Genomic DNA, 18,644 nt, shown 5'->3' with positions numbered 1-18,644 from the left:
TCACGGTCAGGGTCAGGCGTCTGGTCGCGGGGCCCTGGCTCCTTCATTGCGATCATTCGGGGACCCCGGCTCCTTCCGTCTGTACGTCCCGTGGGTCCCAGGGGTGCACATCGCTTCCACTCCCGTGACACCGGAGAGACCGAGGCGGTGTGGCCACGCCCAGACTGGCGGGGACGCGGGAGAGTCCGGCTGGGCGCCAGCGGGGTACCGGCTTCTGCCCGAGGCCTCCAGGCCGCCCTCCCAGTCGCCCGCATGGTTTCGGTCGGCTCCCAGAGTCAGAGCAGGAACGGGGGCTGCCAGGTGTGCTTGTCCGACGTCCGCTCTCGGGTGGGCTCCTCGGGGGGGTTAGAGAGCACGCGAGGAAAGTGGGGGCCCCGGGGAGGCCTCGGCTTCTCAGGGCTCAGCCGGAGGTGGGAACATCTGGGAACATCCTGTCTCCCCACCTGTGCAGGGAGACAAGGGTGACCCCGGCCCCGCTGGCGCTCCTGGGGAGAATGGCTTGGCAGGAGCCCCCGGACCAGCCGGACCACCAGGGCCCCCCGGTCCCCCCGGGCCACCAGGACCAGGACTCGCCGCAGGGTTTGTGAGTACCAGTGGCTGCCGCCCCCAGACACCCCCGGGCACCACACCCCGACTGGCGGTGTCTCCAGCCCTGTCCGAGCCCCGGGCGCAGGCTATTTATAGCCCTGCCTGACTCCTGACCGTGGCAGCGCCTAGACGGTGCCGCCCGGTGGACCCGTGGGCCGTGGGAAGGAGCCGCTGCCCGTTTCCTCGTGTGGTCCCTGCTCAGGGACCGTGTCTGGTACGCGCTGCGGGAAGGCTGCTCCGCAGGGTGAGAGCGGAAACCAGACCCCGTCAGACAGCCCGGCCCCCGGCACGTGCGCAGGAGGGCTGCCCGGGCCCAGCGGGGTCCCTGCTGCTTCTCATCGGCCCTGAGCCCACCCCACTCAGCTACGGCCGAGTCTGTGCCAGTGTCTGGCTCGAGGAGGGGGCTGTTCCTGTAAGAGACCCCAGCCCAGGCGTCCCTCCTGTGCTCTCCGCAGGATGACATGGAAGGCTCCGGGGCACCCTTCTGGTCGACGGCTCAAGGAGCCAGCGGGCCTCAGGTACTGTCCTCGCGGGGCTCGCTCGGCTCTTGGGGAGGGGACGTCCCTGGGCCCAGCCCCCGAGTGGCACCTAGCAAGGCCGCTGGCTCCTGGCACCATCCACATCGGGCCCTTAGGACAGGAGCGGACTTTGCGCGTGGGAAGGTGCCCCGGTGGTGCAGTGAGTGGACAGGGGGCACAGTCCGCCCTGAAAGACGGCTCTTTCCGGGTCCTCCAGCCTCTGTATGGCTCCGACTTGGGGACGTCATCAACTTTTGACCAGACTAGAATTTTTTCAGTGAACGTGGGCACGTTCCCGTGAAATCCCACCTCGTTCTGCTGTTAACATATGTGCGGGTCGGGCCTGGGTTTCGCTGGAGCTGCTGGTGCCCTGGAAGGCCCAGGACTTAGCACTAGGTGAGGGGCACCTGTGTCCCGGGGGTGGGCAGTGCCTCGGTCATGGCCACGGAGTGCCTGAGGCCCTTCAGCCAGCGTCCACCACGGACCCCACCTGGCGAGGGTGAGCCGCTGGCAACATTCAGGAGAATCCCCTCTTGGCGGAAAGGAATCCCCTGGTGAGCTGTTTGCCCTTTAATTTGGTGTCCTTTACGGGATAGAAGCTCCTGGTCTTGGGCTCAGTTAGCTGCCTGGGCCTCCCGTGGATGTGATCCAAGTGGTGACAGGTCATTCTTGCTGTGACCCGAGGGCAGAGGGACCCGCCGAGAGGTGGCCGCGAGGTCTCAGGGGCATGGGTCCTCGACCAGAGTACACAGATTCAGTGCCCTTGACGCTGGAGGGGTCAGCAGGGCTGTTTTATGACCGTGGAGGGCACGGAGACCCTGGGGGTCACAGCAAAGCTGTGCAGCCCGTGCCTGGGGCAGGACCAAGGGTGGCGGCCCATCTGCTCGAAGGCGCTGACCCATCACTCCCATCAAACGGTGGCCATCACCCGTGGAGGGCACCAGGCTCACCCGCCCCGGTCTCCCGTGTGCTGCCTGAGAGGTCCAGCTGGTGCCCAGAACAGACCATCGCTCCTGGGACTGCCCAGGGCTGCCCGCACCTGTAGGAGGAAGGCCCTCCCTGCAGGACCTCAGGCTACTTTCCTTCTCTGTCCCACAGGGTCCCGCCGGCCCGCCCGGGGTCAAGGTCAGTGAGCACACCCCTCCCTCCGCACTAGGGGAGTAGCAAGAGTTCACCCTGGGCGATCGGTGAACTACGGGAAGCCTTGACGGGACGGGTCGGGTCGGTCCTCACCACCCACCCGGAGCTTCCCTGTCGCGGGCGGGAGGCATCCTTCCAAAGGGGCGCGTCCCTGCCTTTGCACATCTGAGGGTGCTTGCCGACCTGGGGAGGTGAAGGAACCTGCCCCCCCACACCTCCCAGACTCTGGGGCAGTGGCGTGAAAGCCCTGGGACCCTTCCCACCTCCCTGTTCTACTCTCTGCTCCCCACCAGCCCCCACCCCTCCCCACGGGGGGGCGGGGGGGGGAATCCCTAGGAGGGCCCCCCACGGGTATGCCATGCCCCCCTACATGCGGGTTTGAGGGCCTACGGGGGTCCAGTCTAGGATGTTCTGTAATGTTCCTCTGATGGATGTTGTTTTAGAAGGTTTTGCTTTGATTTGCCAAACTTTGGGATGTCTCAGAAGGTTGCGTTTTGGAAAGACAGTTTCTCGCTTTCTTAAAAATGGAGCCGCTCCTTAGAGCAAACAGACGCCCAGCTTCCGGAATAGTCTAGGGCCGTGAGCGTCCGCTCACAGCGCCCGCACGGCTCCCCGCAGCCCCGGGCCCCTCCGCTCGGGATGGGGCAGGCCTGAGGGGTCCGTGAGAGGCCCCCCGCGTCACGGGCCCTCCCTCCCGCCTGGGGCAGGGAGAGAGTCGACGCCGCCATGGGCGGGGCCGGGCTGCGCTGGGCTGCGCTGGGCTGCCGTGCTCCGCACTCACGGGCCCCACCTCCCACTCTAGGGGGACCCCGGAGTAACCGGACCGCCAGGCGCCAAGGTAAGGAAGAGCCTTTTCTCGGGTTCAGGAAGTCAGGGATCTTTACCAGCCCCAGTTGGAGCGGGGAGGGGCCCCATCGCCCCACCACCCTGTCCCCTTGGAGCCAAGGGACTAAGGATGAGGTTTGCATGCAGTGACCTTCAAGGCCAGACCCAGGGTCATTCTTCCTCTGGTCCTTCCTTGTGTTGTCTGGCCTCAGCCTTCCTTCCTTAGAGTCCAGGATTGTCCCAAGGGCACCCACCCCCAGGGCAACTCCAACAGCACCCCAGGATTATGACCCCCCCAGGTCACCCCTGTCCAGGACACCTGCCCCCTGACCCCCCAGGACATCCCTGCCCCAGGACACCTGCGCCCTGACATGCCCACCCCAGGCAGGACAGGCTTCCTCCCAGCTCTCAGGTGTGACTCCTGGGAACCACACGAGTCTGTCCAACCCCGGTCCCTCCTCTTCTCTGCCCCTTGGGGCTCCTAAGGAGGACTCCGGAGGCCCATTGGGCTGAATCGCCCTCGGGGGTGTGAGCTGGTGACCTGCAGAAGCCCTGGCTTTCTCAGCCCGACCCCAGGGTTTGCTGGGGGGTGGGCTGACATTCATCTCTCCCTGTGTTGGATACAGGGAGAAGTTGGGGCTGACGGCCCTCCTGGGTTCCCCGGCCTCCCTGGCAGAGAGGGCACAGCTGGAGCCCAGGTGAGTGGCTTCCTAGGACAGCGATGAGGGGACCGTCCCCCGGGTGAGTGGCTTCCTAGGACAGCGATTGGGGTACCGTCCTGCAGGAGCTACTCTGATAAAGCCAGAGCCTCGATATGGTCTCTGGGGGTTCCTGACCACTTCTCTGTACCCCGAGGGGTGCAGACCCTGGGTCCATGGGCCGTGGGCTGGCCTGGCTCACCCCCTTCCCCAGAAAGGAAGAACTCTCCACATCTTCACTCAGAGCCCGTGCTGGGGCTCTGGAGTCTCCAGGGAGGGAGGTCAGGTAGGTCAGGTTCTGACCCGTTTCCTTTTCATCTCTGCAGGGACCCAAAGGAGAAAAAGGGACCCAGGGAGAGAAAGTGAGTTGGGGCTCAGGCTCCCCGGGCAAAGCAGGTGCATGTCCATGCCTTGGGGCTGTCCCTGCCCCCTGCCACCTGCGTGGCCTCAGAGACTTGGGGCAAACCCCTCAAGTCTGGGGTCCTGGCTTGGAACCTGCCCTGCTGGGATGGGGGGCTCTCAGGGCCCCGGCCCCAGGCACCTCCTCACACCCGGTGGGCATGTGGGTCCCGTCCCGAGACCCCCGCAAGCAATCTAAGTGCTGGACACAAGCTTTCTCTTCCAGGGCGAACCAGGGAGGGACGGAGTGGGACAGCCCGGCCTCCCCGGACCCCCCGGACCCCCGGGGCCTGTCGTCTACCTGTCGGAGCAGGATGTAAGGACGCTGAAGCCGCTTTCCGAGAGCCCTTTCCAAGGCCTGGCAGGGGCCGCCACTCTGCCCCCACACCCAGCACTGGCTACAGCCGGTGCAGCCCCAACCCGGACCCTGTGGGGGGACCTGTCGGCTCTCCCCACCCAGGGCAACCCCCAAAGACACCAGGGTTTTCAGTCTGTCGGTTCTATTCAGAACCCGTGACTGTGTCTCATTCCGGTGATGCTTCTACATTATCTAAGAGGAGAAAAATACGGGGCTGTGTGTCCAGAGAGAAACGGAGGTTCTGTAGCAGAAAATCGAGACGGAACAAGGCCTCTCCCACCAGGCCTTGCAGGGTCTCCCCGTCGGGGTCCCTGGCCCCGAGCCTGCCGACGCTGGCGGCTCTGCCCCAGCCCCAGGCCCAGTATGGAGGAGGGGACTGGCCCCGGGCCCCAGGGTCTCCGGAAGGTTCTCCGGTGCGGGGCAGGCTCCCAGCGCGTGGCTTCCCCTCTGATCCGAGGGACCTCGAGGCCAGTGCCTGGAGGACGGCCGAAGGCAGTCTTTCTTGCACGGCGTCTCTGTGCGGTTCTGTGGCTCCCGTAAGAGGAGTGGACTTTTGTCACACACACGTCTCTTCCTTCCTTCCTGGGTTCCGTGTTTCTCCGGCGTGCGGACAGAGAGTGCTGGCCGGCGTGCCTGGACCCGAGGTGCGTGTGCTGTCCTGGTGGGAACTGCGGCCCGCGTCCGTGTGCCGCCCTGCACCCCTCCGCACCCCCCACCCCCACCCCCGCCGCGCTGACCCATCCCCCGACCAGTGCTGACCCGCCTCGCACTCCGCCCCCTGCGCTGACCTGTCCCCCTCTTCCGCAGGGCCGGCCAGGGTTCGCAGGTTTTCCCGTAAGTGGACTCTCCCTCTGCCCTGCACCAGCCGGGGACCCCTGGCAAGCCCAGTGGTGGAGGGTGCCCGCAAAGCTGAGGAACCTTCTGGGTCCTGAGCAGAAGCCCCCCAGGACCAGAGTGGAGGCTTGGGGTGGGGTTCTCGGCAAGGTGTCGCGGGCCATCCTCAGCCTGACTCCCGCCCGACCAGGAGGCAGCCGTGGCGGGACAGGCTCCGCGCGTGGTCTTCACTCCTGTCTGTGTCCCCACAGGGACCAGCTGGGCCGAAGGGAGATCTGGGCTCAAAAGGCCAGCAGGGCCTCCCGGGACCCAAGGTGAGAGACCCCGGTGCCAGGGGCCGCCCCCACCATGCCCCTGGAGGGGTGGACACATGACCTGTGGCCAGGAGCACGGGGGCTCCCCCACCCCAGAGCCCCGGCGGGGGAGGCCCCCACTCACCACACTCTGGGGCCTGGGGGTCAAGGACCACCCCCTTCCCCAGAGCCAGCCTCATGCCTGTCCCCCGCGCTGTTCCAGGGTGAGAAGGGCGAGCCCGGCCCGGTCTTCAGCCACGATGGCAGCATGCTGGCGCCCGGCCAGAAAGGGGCCAAGGTGAGTTGGGTCCCTGAGACCACCCACCTTCAACCAGGCCGGGGAGGGGCGTTGCCAGGGGCTGTGGAAGGGCCCGAGAGGGGCCAGTTCCTGCCTCCCCCTGAGAGCCGCTCCTGAGCAGGGTTCCAGGGACTTCCATAGCCTGGGCCCCTGGCCCTCTCCTGTCTGTCCCTCGGTCACAGCCGCACTGGGAAGGACCTCGAGGTCCTGCAGAGCCTGGCATGCCCAGCCCGGCCACCACCAGCCCTGATTCTCCCCTGCGTCGGCCGAGCCTACCCTGCAGACGGGCTGGGGACTCTCGGGAGGGTGGGGAGTGTCCAGTCCAGGCCTCGCCTGAGGGAGACACCCTGCCCTGAAGCTGTGGCCGTCCCTCAGCGGCTGCCGCTGCCGTGGGCTCCCAGCCCTCCTCCTCAAGAGGCTCCGAGGGGGTGGAGGGGGCTGTGCGCCAGGTCCCCCACCCCCAGACAGGCTCTGAGGGTCTCGGGGGGTAGCTGGGTCTGGATTTGGTGGCCATGGAGGGCAGTTCTACAGGGGCCCCAAAGGCCCTCTGGCTGTGGGACCTTGGACCTCCGGGCCCAGAGAACTCTGCGGCCCCCAGGTGGGCTCGTCCACGCCCAGAGCGGCTGCCTCTGCCGCATCCTGCCTCCCTGGTGTTGTCACAGCCCCAAGGGCGCTGCCGGGTTTGGGGGCGACCTGCTGCTGTCTGACGGTGCCTCTGGTTTTCCGTTCAGGGAGAGCCTGGCTTTCGAGGACCCCCGGTGAGTAGCCCCCTCCCACCCCCAGCGAACACGCATGTCCGAGAACATGCAGGCCCCGAAGGCGCCGGTCACGGCCCGGCTGCGGAGCGGCCCGAGCAGACCAGCTATACCTGTCAAACGTCGGGGCAGGGGGCAGGCGGGAGGCCACAGCCGGGGCTGGTCTCTGCTCACCTGGAGGGCGGCGGCTCCTTTCTGCAGGGTCCCTACGGACGGCCGGGTCACAAGGGAGAGATTGGCTTCCCCGGGCGGCCGGTAAGGACCTGGGGATTCCATGTGGCATGTGGGCAGCGTGGGGGAGGGGAGAGGACCCCGGGCCCTCCCAGTGCCCTGCCCCGGGGACCGTCCCTGCATGAGGACATCTGTCTCCAGGACGAAGCCGGCGATGCCCAGCTTATGGGTGGCTGGGACCGAGCGTCTGGCTCCCGGGGAGATCCTGGGTGGGAACCGAGAGCGGGCGAGGCCGGGTGGGAGGCAGCGCCTGCGGCCCCCAACCCCGTGCTCTGCCGCAGGGTCGCCCCGGGATGAACGGATTGAAGGGGGAGAAGGGGGAGCCGGGACACGCCAGCGTCGGCTTCGGTGTGAGGGTGAGTGTCCCCCGAGGAACCCTGAGGGCCGCAGGGGGTTCCCTGCACTGTGACCCCACTGGCACCAGGTCCCCACCGCGGACACAGGGTCCCCACACGCACGCACATGCCCGCCCACGCTGCCAGGCAGAGACCCCGCGTGGCTCTCAGAGGGCACGGCTGCTCCACACGCGCCCCGCCCGTGGTGGCTTCCCTTCGCCCCACACGCGGCGTGACCCTCAGCACCTCCGTTGGCTTCCGAGCGGGGTTTTCTTCGGTAGTTCAGGCGTTTGTGATCGTCTCTGCCTGCAGATGCAGGACCCGCTCACGACCTCACGGCCAGGCGCCCAGCCAGCTGCCTGGAGCCCTGGGTGACTTTGTTCCTGGAAGTCCGGCCCCGAGGCAGGGGTACGGGCAGGGTCACAGGGGTGACCACAGGCAGGCGGGGACGGCGCATCACCTCACCCATCCCTGGTCTCTCCTGACGCACGTGGTCCAGGACACCGGCCACTTGCCGAAGAAGCCCTTGTCTCGGGCTGCCGGGCGACGCCGGCTCCTACATGCACGAGTAGCGAAAGTTCCTACCCAAGCTCGGCCTCCGGCGCGGGCCTCTGGGGCTGCCCCTTGAGCCTGGAAACACACGGACTCCGCCTTGGGGTGCACGCCCCCGCCCAGTCCTGTTGCCCTCTCCACGTGTCCCAAGGGATGTTCTGAGAGAGGCCGCTCTGTGCCCAGGGACCCCCCCAGTGGCAGAGCAGACCAGACGCTTCCTGATTCTGTGCTTTCCACGTTCAGTTTTCTGATTCCCCTGAGCCTTCTAGAAATGCTCCTGCCCACATGCCCCTCTGGCCCCTCCCGGGCCTGGCGGGAACGTGACTGACAGAGCTCTTCTCCCCGCGCAGGGTCCACCTGGTCCCCCAGGGCCTCCGGGGCCCCCAGGGCCTCCTGGGGTCCCCATCTATGACAGCAACGTGAGTTCCCCCGCTTACCGAGTTCTCCTCTCTCCCTCCTCCTCACAGGCCCAACCGAGGCCCACCCCCAGGATGGTGTGGTTCGACCCCCAGGGAGGGCTGACCCCCAGGGAGGGTTCTAACAATTTCTGGCAGGGGGGTTGGCTGGTTGGGACCCAGGCCCACCTGCCTGGCAGGCCCCTCCCTGGGGCAGGAGGGCTGGGGAAGGGCAGGGGGGCTCCTGGATCTGGGAGCCTGGGGCTCCAGCCGCTGTTTTATGAGGTTCAGCCACATGAAGTGACCCGCAGGGCCAGATCCCATCACGAGCAGGGCTTCCGACCCCTAAGCCTGGTTTCTTCTCCCTTCTCCCTGCCTGCCGGGAGCGTCCGTGGGTCCTCGCGGAGGGGTGGGGCCTCTGGGTTCGGGGGGCCTGCGTGGGGGCCGGCTCCGCTCGTAGACTCCCTCCCTCACTGGCAGCCTCTCTGCAGGCCTTTACGGAGTCCGGCCGCCCTGGAGCCCCAGGATTGCCAGGTGAGGATGCCCGGGGTCTCGGGGAGGGTGGGCGGTGGCCCCTTGCAGGACACGGAGCGCCCAGGGACACTCTGCTCCCGGGGCAGCAGGAAGTCTGGGCGTCTAATCCAGATCAGTCACAGCCGCCCGGCAGGGCCTCCTGGGTCCTCCCAGGCTGGCCTTCCAGGCACGTCAGGAGCAGACACAGCACGGCCTGCACTGGCTCCCGGCCCTGCCTGCGGTCCGTGGGCACACACCCGCAGGAGGGTGGGGTCCCCGGGGGCAGCCTCGGGGGGAGCTCTTGCCCTGAGGTGTCCCAGATCCAAGTGACGCAGCTGCCGGTGGTGCGGGGCCCGGTATGCTGGGCCGGAGGGCTTCGTCACACACACCGTGACGGGTGCGGGCACCTCTGTCCCTCCAGGGCTCCAGGGGCCTTCTGGACCCAAGGGTGACAAAGGAGACGTGGGCCCTCCAGGACCACCAGGTGAGGGTGCTCTGGGTGGCCTTGGGCCAGGGAGGTCCCCGACACCGCTGTGCCTGTGCTGACCCGGCTGCCCGCCTGCTGGAAGAAGCCCCTCCCGGGCTGGCGGGGCCGGACAGGACCTGTGGTGCTGGGTCTGGGTGCGGGGCACCGGGGTGGCCTGGCAGCAGGGCTGAGGGGCAGGGCTGGGCCCAGCGTGTTGGGGTCCCGGGACGGCGTGTGGGAGCCCTCATCGGCCGGACTGTTCCGGGGTTGGGGGCGCGGTTGGGGGCGCGAGAACCCTCTGCCAGATTCTTCTCCTGCTGAATGAAACCCAGAACAGCCCCGTGAACGGTGGGAGCCGCCGGACGGGAAGCCAGAGCGCCGGGTCCCCAGCCCCGGGCGGTGCCGACCACAGGGTGGCCCGCCAGGACCTCCATGGAGGGGGAGGGGCTGCAGCCCAGAGTGAGGGCAGGTCGGCGGGGCCAGGTCTCCCCCAAGGGCTGCTGGAGCTTGCAGAGACTAGGGCTTAGTGAGGCCGAGCAGGAGAACTAAATGGCCAGAGCAGACCAGAACGCAAGAGGGAGGGCACGTGGCGGGCGAGGCAGGCCCCGGGAGCCCAGCTGTGCCCAGACCCAGGCCACGGTGTTCCAGCAGGGGGAGGCGAGGGGCCTCCATTCTGGGAGGGAGAGCCGGACCCGAGGACTCTGCGCAGGACGGGCGAGGGAGCGAGGGGAGGGGAGGTCCGCGCCGAGCCAGGGGGCAGGGCTGCGGGGGCGCGGGCACCGGCAGGAGAGCATGTGAAGGCGCCAAGGGTTTTCCCAAACTGCGGAGAGACTCCAGGAGTCCTTCACACGACCGTCACGACCCGACTCCTGGCGAGCAGAGAGACGCCAAAGAGGCTCCAGGAGGTGGAAAGGCCGCGAAACCGTGAGACGCCCCTCGGGGTCAAGAAGCAGCAGCCACGAGGCTGTACCACGACCAGCCCTGGCAGGACCGTGGGGCCTTCTGGGAGATGGAGGTGACGCCGGCGGTACACGTCGCTGAGGGAAGAGACGCCGCCGGGAGCAGGGGGCCCTCGGCCACACCAGACTCAAGCCGGGCCGCGCCTTCCCGGCTCAGGGAGGAGCGGAGAGCGCAGCAGGAGCGCGTCGCCGAAGCAGACACGCGGGAGGCCCGCCCCGGGGACACCTGCACCCGGGAGAAGGCCGGAGAGGAGGGAGAAGGAACAGAGCGACGGGCTCCTAGAAGGAGGCGGGAGGAGCGGGCGGAAGGTGAAAGCAGTCGCTGCACTGACCGTGAGGACGGCGGCTACGGCAGTCACAGGACAAACCGGCGGCCAGTGCGAACCAGACTGCACGCCGCTCGGCCGAGACGCTCGGCAGCGAGGACACGCCTGCGGACCGCGGGAGGACGGGGAGGCCCGTGTGCACCTCTGTGCGCTCGTGTGTGCGTGTGCACCTGCGAGTGCCTGTGTGTGCGCGAGTCTGCCTGTGTGTGCGCGAGTCTGCCTGTGTGTGCACGAGTCTGCCTGTGTGTGCGCGAGTCTGCCTGTGTGTGCGCGAGTCTGCCTGTGTGTGCGCGTGCCAAGTGCCTCTGTGTGCGTGTGCATGCGCCCGCATGTGCGCATCGATGTGTGTGTGTGCACTAGCGCCCACACGTACAATCGCATTGTGTGTGTGTGTGTGTGAGAGAGAGAGAGAAAGAGGTTGTGCGGGTCTATCTTGAGGCAGGAAACGTTGCCAGAAATTCTAAGAAACTGTTCACGTCGATAAAGGGGGACGCCCCCCAGGAAAACACAGCAATCCCAGATTTCTGTGCCCGGCAACACGCCTTCGCGAAGTCAAGAGCAGGTCTGGGCGGGACAGCAGTCATCACGGGGGGTGTGGGGCTCCCGGCGAGCAATGGGACCGCGCACGGAAGAGCAGCTTGGGTGGGAGATGGAGCGGCTGACGGCAGGTTACCGCTGGGCAGGTCCCCGCCCAGCGACCACAGGGTCCTCTGGGGCCCAGTCTGCACCCCACGTGCCCACGTGGGGCACGAGCGAGCAGGAAGCCCCCATTGGGGCCGCACATTCCAGATGCGCAGAAAGCACACGGGCGCAGACACACTGGAATGGAAGGCGGTGAGGGGCTCCCTGCCCTCATCTGTGGCCACCGTGGGCCCCGGGGCAGCAGGACCCCAGAGGGCCTCCCACCCGAGGGGGCCCCACCCTGGCCCCAGCCCCCAGGGTTCACCCAGCCGCTGTGTCTCAATGGCTCGGGACGTCACAGCCCCACCCGGCACCGGTGTCTCAGCCCCGGCTCTAGAAGTCTGAGGACAGGAGCAAAGTGGCCTTGGGGAAGAGCTGAGCCCAGAAGATGCAGGTCAGGCCGAGGAGAAGACCCTGGTGCTGGCGCGCCCCCTACCAGACAGAGCGCAGAAGGGCCGCGGGCGGGGGGAGCCTGCAGGCCGCCCTCCTGGGGGGTGCCGGGCCTCTGACCCTCTGACCTCTGGCCCTGGCCACCAAGTGGGCCCCAGCTCGGCGGGAAGCAGGGGAGCGGAATCCCTGCTGCGTGTTTTTAGAAAAGAAGGAATAAAGCTGCCATTTTTACAGAAAACCCTGTTTGAACATCGACCATCTGAAAAGACGTGCAGATAAAGCCTTAAATTGGTCGATTTACTGCCGTCAGGAGGAGACTTTACAAAAATCAATGACCTCTTGTAAACAAAAAGAAATTCTAAAAACGTGTCATTTGGAGAACGGGGTCAGGACGGTGGCTCCCACGAGGGGGGTTCTGGGCAGGGGTTCCGGGCACCAGGCCAAGCCGCCAGGAATCCCCCCAGAAACAGAAATTCTAAAGGCGAGGAAGGAAGACGCAGGTGGGGGCGGCGCGCTGCCGAGGGGCTCACCGAGGCCCCTCCCCACTTCTCTCCTGCAGGGCAGTTCCCGTTGGACCTCCTCCCGCTGGAGGCTGAAATGAAGGTGGGTGACACCTGCCCGCCCCCCCGCGCCTCGCGTTCCGCAGGGTTCGGGCAGTGCAGGGGCCCGTCCGTCAGACCTGGGTCTGACGTCAGAACCCAGACCCGGGCTCCGGAAGCCTCTGCCGCCTCACCGCGCTCACGCCAGCCTCCTGGGGTCCGCCCTGCCCCCACGCCGGTGGTGGCAGCCGGGCTGTCTCAGACCAGCGTTTCCCTCCACAGGGGGAGAAGGGGGACCGAGGGGACCCTGGGCCGAAGGGCGAACGGGGTGAGCCCGGGGGTGGTGGATTCTTCGGCTCAAGTGTGCCCGGCCCCCCCGGCCCGCCAGGCTACCCTGGGATTCCGGTAAGTCTGGGCTCCCCGGGCCCGTGCCGGCGTTCAGGGCCCCGGGGTCCTGGGCCGGAGCTGCGGCAGGTGCCGCTGGGCCATGAACGCCCGCTCGGCCCACAGGCTGTGCCCGCCAGCTCTCCCCTCCAGTTCTCATCCCCACTCTCGGGGTCCGGGGGGCGGGGCCTGGGCGCACCTCCCGCCAGCCGGGGGGCAGGGGCACGAGGGACCCTCGCCCAGGCCTTCACGCCTGCTCTCCCGCTGGCACTGATCTTTCCTGTGGGACCATCCGCCCTAAAAGGCTGCAGGGAGCCCAGACCACAGCTTCTGCCTGGGGGACGGATGGGGAAGGAAGGCTGTAGGGGCTGCCTCTCCGTCTGCCTTCTGAGATCTCGTCCCCGTGGAGGACGCGCGGTGTGGGAAGCCAGGTTTCCCAGGCCCTGTGGCACGGGAAGGGAGGAGGCGGGGAGGGAGGCAGGGGTGCTCCGAGCTGCTCCCCGCAGGACCTCTTGGAAAATGCAGCCCCGCCCCTCAGGCTTTCCTGCCTCCTGTTTTGTTGACCCTCCCACCCCCCCAACTAGGGTCCCAAGGGAGAGAGCATTCGGGGCCAGCCTGGCCCACCTGGACCTCAGGGACCCCCTGGCATCGGCCACGAGGGGCGTCAGGGACCCCCTGGGCCCCCTGGACCCCCGGGTCCCCCAGGGCCCCCTTCCTTTCCTGGCCCTTACCGGCAAAGTAAGTCTGGCAGGGGATGGGGGCCTGGGCTCCCACCGGTCCAGCCGGGGCCACGAGCTCCATCTCTGGTTTCTCTCCTACAGCCATCAGCGTTCCCGGCCCCCCAGGCCCACCTGGGCCCCCTGGGCCCCCTGGAACCATGGGCACGTCCTCCGGGGTAAGGGTCCTCTCAGTGTCTGGTCAGATGCTCCCCGCCCCGGCCTGTCCGGCCACCCTTCCCTTTGACGACTGTGGGTGGGCTTTCAGAGACCCCCAGTGCTGGGCCCAGGTTTGTCCCCATGGCAAAGGCACCACAGCCTCTAGATGTGGTCTCCGAAGCAGAAGCGGGAGCCTAGGGGCAGCAGGGCACTCGGGGGTCCAGCCGGGAAGAGGCCCCTGGAGAGCTCATGGGGACCGTGAGGACTCAGGGTCCGGCCCTCCCCGCGGGGGGCCTCCCCGGCCCACAGAGCCTTCTCAGGGACCAGCCTCGGGGAGAAAGGGACGCACCCCCACGAGCGCAGGACCCACCAGGTCGGGCTCCCGGCAGGTGAGGATCTGGGCCACGTACCAGACCATGCTGGACAAGGTGCCTGAGGTGCCGGAGGGCTGGCTCATCTTCGTGGCCGAGAGGGAGGAGCTGTACGTCCGGGTCCGCGGCGGGCTGCGGAAGGTCCTGGTGAGTTCCTCGCACGCACGGCCGGGGGTGGGGGGGTGCAGAACGCGTCCCTGGCCCGCCTGCGGTGCGGTAGGGTTCGGGGGACCATGCGCCAGGGGCAGGTCTGAGCTGCGGATTGCCTCACGGGGCGGGTGACAGAGGGCGTTCTTCTGGACGTTTCTTTACTCTTTTAACGAGTGGACTGTTTTCTGGAGTTTAGGGTTCACGGAGAAGTGATCCTGCCGTTTATTTTTTTTTAAGATTTTTATTTATTTGAGAGAATGAGCATGCGCGGGGGCAGGGGCGGGGGGGGAAGGAAGAAGCAGGCTCTGTGCTGAGCAGGGAGCCCTGCGCGGGGCTCGATCCCAGACCCCGGGATCATGACCCCAGCCAAGGCAGATGCTTCACTGATAGAGCTCCCTGGGCGCCCCCTCTCCCACTTGCGAAAGTAAACGCATGGAAGGTGGTGTGTGCCAGGCGCTGCCGGGGAGGGTGGGGTGCCAGGCATTGGGGGTCGGTGGGGTAATCCCTGCATTTTCTTCCAGCTGGAGGCACGGACGCCACTCCCACGCGGGACGGTAAGGAGCCGTCTCCTCTCCACAGCCAATGGCGGCGGCTCCGGGGCCCTGGGGTGCGGGGTGTGGGAGGGGTGCACAGACCACGAGGCTGCCTACCTTCAGGCCACGCTCACCACCCTCCAAGGGTGCCAGGCTCAGAGATGGACCCCTGGGGGGGTCCAAGATATTTGGGTTTCCTGCCGCTGTGGCTCTTCTCCAACGGCCTGGGGCCAAAGGCTGCCTTAGGGGGTGTGTGTCCCAGGTTCCACCGGTCTGTCCGCTCAGAGCCCAGTGGGTCCACTCCCGAATCCATTCATTCATTCAGCCTGGTCCTGGGCCCTCCCATATGCCAGGCACAGGGACGCGCAGGCCCGGGCCCCGTGGAGCTCACGGGCAGGGGGACAGGAGGTGAAGATGGCGGGGAACGGACGATTTACGTGATTCTAGAACGTGGGCGCGGGGACCCGGTCATAGGGCACTGGGATACAGGCTGAGGCAGACTTGGTGCATCAGGAGGCCTCCGGTGCTGCTGGGGATTGGATGGGGTGCGGGTCACCTCTCTGAGGTGGGGTGGAACAGGGTTGGAGGCGGAGAGCTGGGGTGTCTGTGCAGGGGTGAGGACGGGCTGGAAGGCCAGGGATGTGGTCCTGACCTTGAGCACAGGCCCAGGTACCACTGCCGGCATCAGGCTGGCCGGACTCCCGCCCTAACTCTCCAGGGCAGCCCAGGGCCAGCGGGTCCACCGTGCAGCTCCCCACGCGCCAGGGTGCAGACGAAGCGGGTCCCAGACAGGCAGCTGCCGCTCAGCCGGTCCAGGCAGGAGCACCGGGCCCTTGCCACCGCCTCTCTGTCTGCAGGACAATGAGGTGGCCGCCTTGCAGCCCCCTGCGGGCAACCCATACCTCCGACGGGAGCTCACCCGCTCCACCGTGCGGCCCTGGCGGGCAGATGACATCCTGGCCAGCCCCCCGCGCCTGCCGGACCCGCAGCCCTACCCTGGGGCCCCACACCACGGCTCCTACCGGCACTTCCAGCCGGCTCGCCCCACCGGCGGGCCCACCCACAGCCACACCCACCAGGACTACCAGCCGGTGGTGAGCGACCCCGTGTGGACACCAGCCCTCGGCCCACAGGGACTCCCGGGGCTGCCGGGCGCGGGGGGGGGGTGGGGGTTCTCTAGGCCTGGGACCTGCCCTCTGGCTGTCTCTGGTGGAGGAAAGGACAGGGACTTGCCAGAGCGCTGGGCGGGGGTGGCGGCTGGCAGTGGCCGCTCTGGACCCCGGGGCCCCCAGCACGGGGCACAATCAGGCCCTGCGAAACGGCTGGCTGCTGACCCCGCGGCTCTGCACCCTGCAGCTGCACCTGGTGGCCCTGAACAGCCCCCAGCCGGGCGGCCTGCGCGGCATCCGCGGGGCCGACTTCCAGTGCTTCCAGCAGGCGCGCGCTGCCGGGCTGCCCGGCACCTTCCGCGCCTTCCTGTCCTCACGGCTGCAGGACCTCTACAGCGTGGTGCGCCGAGCCGACCGCACCGGCGTGCCCATTGTCAACCTCAGGGTGAGTGCGGCTGCCCTGGGGGCCCCCCAGAGCCTCCCACAGGGCCGGACCCCCTGAGCTGCAGAGCCAGGCCTGCGTGTGCAGCCTCCTTGGAGCTCAGGCTTGGAAATGCTCCTGGGGGGCTCGACGGCCCCCACACCTCGGCCTCTGCCCACCGCTGTGTGCTCCTCAGGGCCAGATGGGGTCCAGGTGGGGGAGGGGGCCTTGCAGGGGATGGGGCCGTGGAGGCGGCCGCCTCTGGCAGGACATCTCCAGAGAGGGAATAAGGCCCAATGTGCTTCCCTCCCAGGACGAGGAGCTGTTCCCCAGCTGGGAGGCCTTGTTCTCGGGCTCGGAGGGCCAGCTGAAGCCTGGGGCCCGCATCTTCTCTTTCGACGGCAGAGACGTCCTGCAGCACCCGGCCTGGTAGGCTCCCCGGGCTGTGCCCCCCCAGCAGAGGCAGCAGGGGTGTGGTCTGGGAGGTGGACCCCCAGGGACCAAGGACGGCCAGCTCTGCGCCCCCCCACGGGCCCCTCATCCAGCCAACATGAGGCACCTTTGGGAAGCATGCGCTTTGCCCTGAGTAGCCAGGACCTGGTCTGGGGCCCTGGTCTGGGGCTGACGGTTGCGGCGTCTCGCAGGCCCCAGAAGAGCGTGTGGCACGGCTCAGACCCCAGCGGGCGCCGGCTGACCGACAGCTACTGCGAGACGTGGCGGACAGAGGCTGCGGGCGTCACGGGCCAGGCGTCTTCCCTGCTGGCCGGCCGGCTGCTGGAGCAGAAGGCCGCGAGCTGCCACCAGGCCTTCATCGTGCTCTGCATCGAGAACAGCTTCATGACCTCCTCCTCCAAGTAGGGACTCCGCCGGCTCGGACGGACGGACAGACGGACTGCCCGCTGGGAGGCCAGGAGGCGGGAGAAGCGCCAGGCACAGGAGCACCCCTCCCCCCAGGGTGGGGACCCAGCTGGGACACTTTCTTGTATGGCTCCCGTGTAATGTAACCCTCAAGAAATAAAAGGAAGCCAAAGAGTGTATTTTTTAAAAAGTTTAAAACGAAGCCTGGTGCCAGGACTCTCTCACACCCCCCCCCACCGCGCCTCCTCACGCAGGGCCCCACCTTCTCGGCCCAGTCAGACCGGGAGTAGACCCTGTCCCCGGCAAGGGAACTCACTACGGGGGTGCACGCCCTGGGGCCCTCCGTGGCCCCCGCAGGTGCTGACTCGCTCCCGGTGGCCTCCCTCCCTCTCTGGGCCGCCCCGGGGGCTGCAGCTGTAACAGGCCCTCCCTCCCGCGCTGGGAGCTGCCAGGACGGCTCAGGCCACGGGCACAGGGTGGGGCCACCTCACCCCGGCCACCCCCAGGCCAGGGCAGTTTCCCAAAATCAGCACCTCCCCCCGCTGCTGATTCCAGTCTCCCTAGGGCCCCCCGGCTCCGGCCATTATCCCGACCCCACTCAGCTCTCCGTGCCACCCCGGTTGCCCGTAAGACCCATGAGACCACACCCAGCATGGAGCTCGGCCCAGCCAGCGCCTTCAGGAAGTTTCTTTTAAGCCATCTCCATCCCCAAGGTGGGGCCGAAGCTCATGACGCTGGGATCAGGAGCTCTAATGACTGAGCCAGCCAGACGCCCCCATGCTGAGTTTCGAGAGGGCCACAACCCAGGGACAGTAGCGTCCCGTCCGGGGGCCACCCCATGCCCAGTGCTCCTTTCCTGGGACAAGGCTTCCTAAAGCAGAAGTTGGCCTGGCTTCACCTCCTGGAGCCCAACCAGGCCCACACCCACTCCCCGTCCCCTCGTGCGCGGCGGGAACCCCAGCCTGCTGGCTCAGGGCCAGAGTCCCAGGTTCGTCTCTGCAGGACGCGGAGTTCAATAATCATCTGCCTTCAGCTCAGGTCACGATCTCGGGGTCCTGGGACCGAGCCCCGCATCACGTCCGGCTCTCTGCTCCGCAAGGCGTCTGCTTCTGCCCCTCTGTTCACGCCACCCCCCACCCCAGCACCAACCCTGCTTGTGCTCTCTCTCTTGCAAAATAAATACAATCTTAAAAGAAAAATTCCGGAGGCAAATAGGACAGCCACGCCTGCGCCCAGCCAGGACAGGCTCCATGGAACCTGCCTCGCTATGCCCCATGCAAGAGGGGCCACAGCGAAGGGGACACTGGGAGGTGCACCTGAGCATCGCGGGGGACGACACGGGACCCTCCTCCATTGGCGGCCGTGCAGTGGGCGAGGACCCAGCTGCTCAGCTCTGCGGCCTGTGGGCCACACCAGTGGGTCCAGTCACCGTGGTCGTGTGGTCACGGGCTCTGCCTCCAAGGCCGTGGAGCTGGTCTGCTGTGCTCCCGTGTTCACCGCACGGCCGCTGTAGCGCATGGGACCAGCTGAGCGGCTACTGGGGGGCCACTGACAGGAGGGTTCTCTGGGCCGGAAGTTCCCGGGCCAGAGCCCTGCGTCACGTGCTCAGTGACCAGAGGTGAGACACAGCCCCTTCCCCCAAGTCCTCTGCCTCCACCCCACAGGGTTCATGGTGCAAGTGTGCATGGATGCCCGACCCCGCGCATGGGGCCAGACGCCGTGAGCCGTGGGAAGGGCTGCGCTCAGCTGGGGAACCGATCGGCCTGCGGTAGGGATGGGCCGGGCCCTCCTTGGCCTCCTGACCATCTCCTTCCACCCCCGCCCCCGCAAGGCTGGAGAGAATCAGGAGC

General features: G+C 67.4%; 1 protein-coding gene across 4 annotated transcripts in view; it reads left to right on the top strand.

Moving 5' to 3' along the window:
- The window catches only part of COL18A1 (collagen type XVIII alpha 1 chain), an 81,238-nt gene extending 64,246 nt beyond the window's left edge, over positions 1–16,992 (top strand). For 3 of the 4 annotated variants that reach the window (XM_082719706.1, XM_082719705.1, XM_082719703.1), the window contains 27 exons: positions 452–583; positions 1,044–1,106; positions 2,205–2,231; positions 3,049–3,084; positions 3,698–3,769; positions 4,096–4,131; positions 4,395–4,484; positions 5,141–5,170; positions 5,334–5,360; positions 5,612–5,674; positions 5,877–5,951; positions 6,683–6,709; positions 6,908–6,961; positions 7,219–7,293; positions 8,175–8,243; positions 8,711–8,753; positions 9,154–9,216; positions 12,114–12,157; positions 12,376–12,498; positions 13,062–13,215; positions 13,299–13,372; positions 13,742–13,870; positions 14,395–14,427; positions 15,264–15,500; positions 15,763–15,960; positions 16,250–16,365; positions 16,581–16,992. In XM_082719706.1, coding sequence (XP_082575832.1) covers positions 452–583; positions 1,044–1,106; positions 2,205–2,231; positions 3,049–3,084; positions 3,698–3,769; positions 4,096–4,131; positions 4,395–4,484; positions 5,141–5,170; positions 5,334–5,360; positions 5,612–5,674; positions 5,877–5,951; positions 6,683–6,709; positions 6,908–6,961; positions 7,219–7,293; positions 8,175–8,243; positions 8,711–8,753; positions 9,154–9,216; positions 12,114–12,157; positions 12,376–12,498; positions 13,062–13,215; positions 13,299–13,372; positions 13,742–13,870; positions 14,395–14,427; positions 15,264–15,500; positions 15,763–15,960; positions 16,250–16,365; positions 16,581–16,794 — 2,304 coding nt within the window. In that variant the 3' untranslated portion in view covers positions 16,795–16,992. The remainder of the gene's footprint in view (positions 1–451; positions 584–1,043; positions 1,107–2,204; positions 2,232–3,048; positions 3,085–3,697; positions 3,770–4,095; positions 4,132–4,394; positions 4,485–5,140; positions 5,171–5,333; positions 5,361–5,611; positions 5,675–5,876; positions 5,952–6,682; positions 6,710–6,907; positions 6,962–7,218; positions 7,294–8,174; positions 8,244–8,710; positions 8,754–9,153; positions 9,217–12,113; positions 12,158–12,375; positions 12,499–13,061; positions 13,216–13,298; positions 13,373–13,741; positions 13,871–14,394; positions 14,428–15,263; positions 15,501–15,762; positions 15,961–16,249; positions 16,366–16,580) is intronic. The other variant, XM_082719704.1, reaches the window with a different exon arrangement.
- The last annotated feature ends 1,652 nt before the right edge of the window (positions 16,993–18,644 follow it).

The sequence above is a fragment of the Mustela nivalis genome, assembly GCF_964662115.1.
Source record: "Mustela nivalis genome assembly, chromosome: 1".
NCBI classification, from domain to species: Eukaryota; Metazoa; Chordata; class Mammalia; order Carnivora; family Mustelidae; genus Mustela; species Mustela nivalis.
Note: the sequence above shows the minus strand (reverse complement) of the source record. Positions and strands in the feature narration are given on the sequence as shown.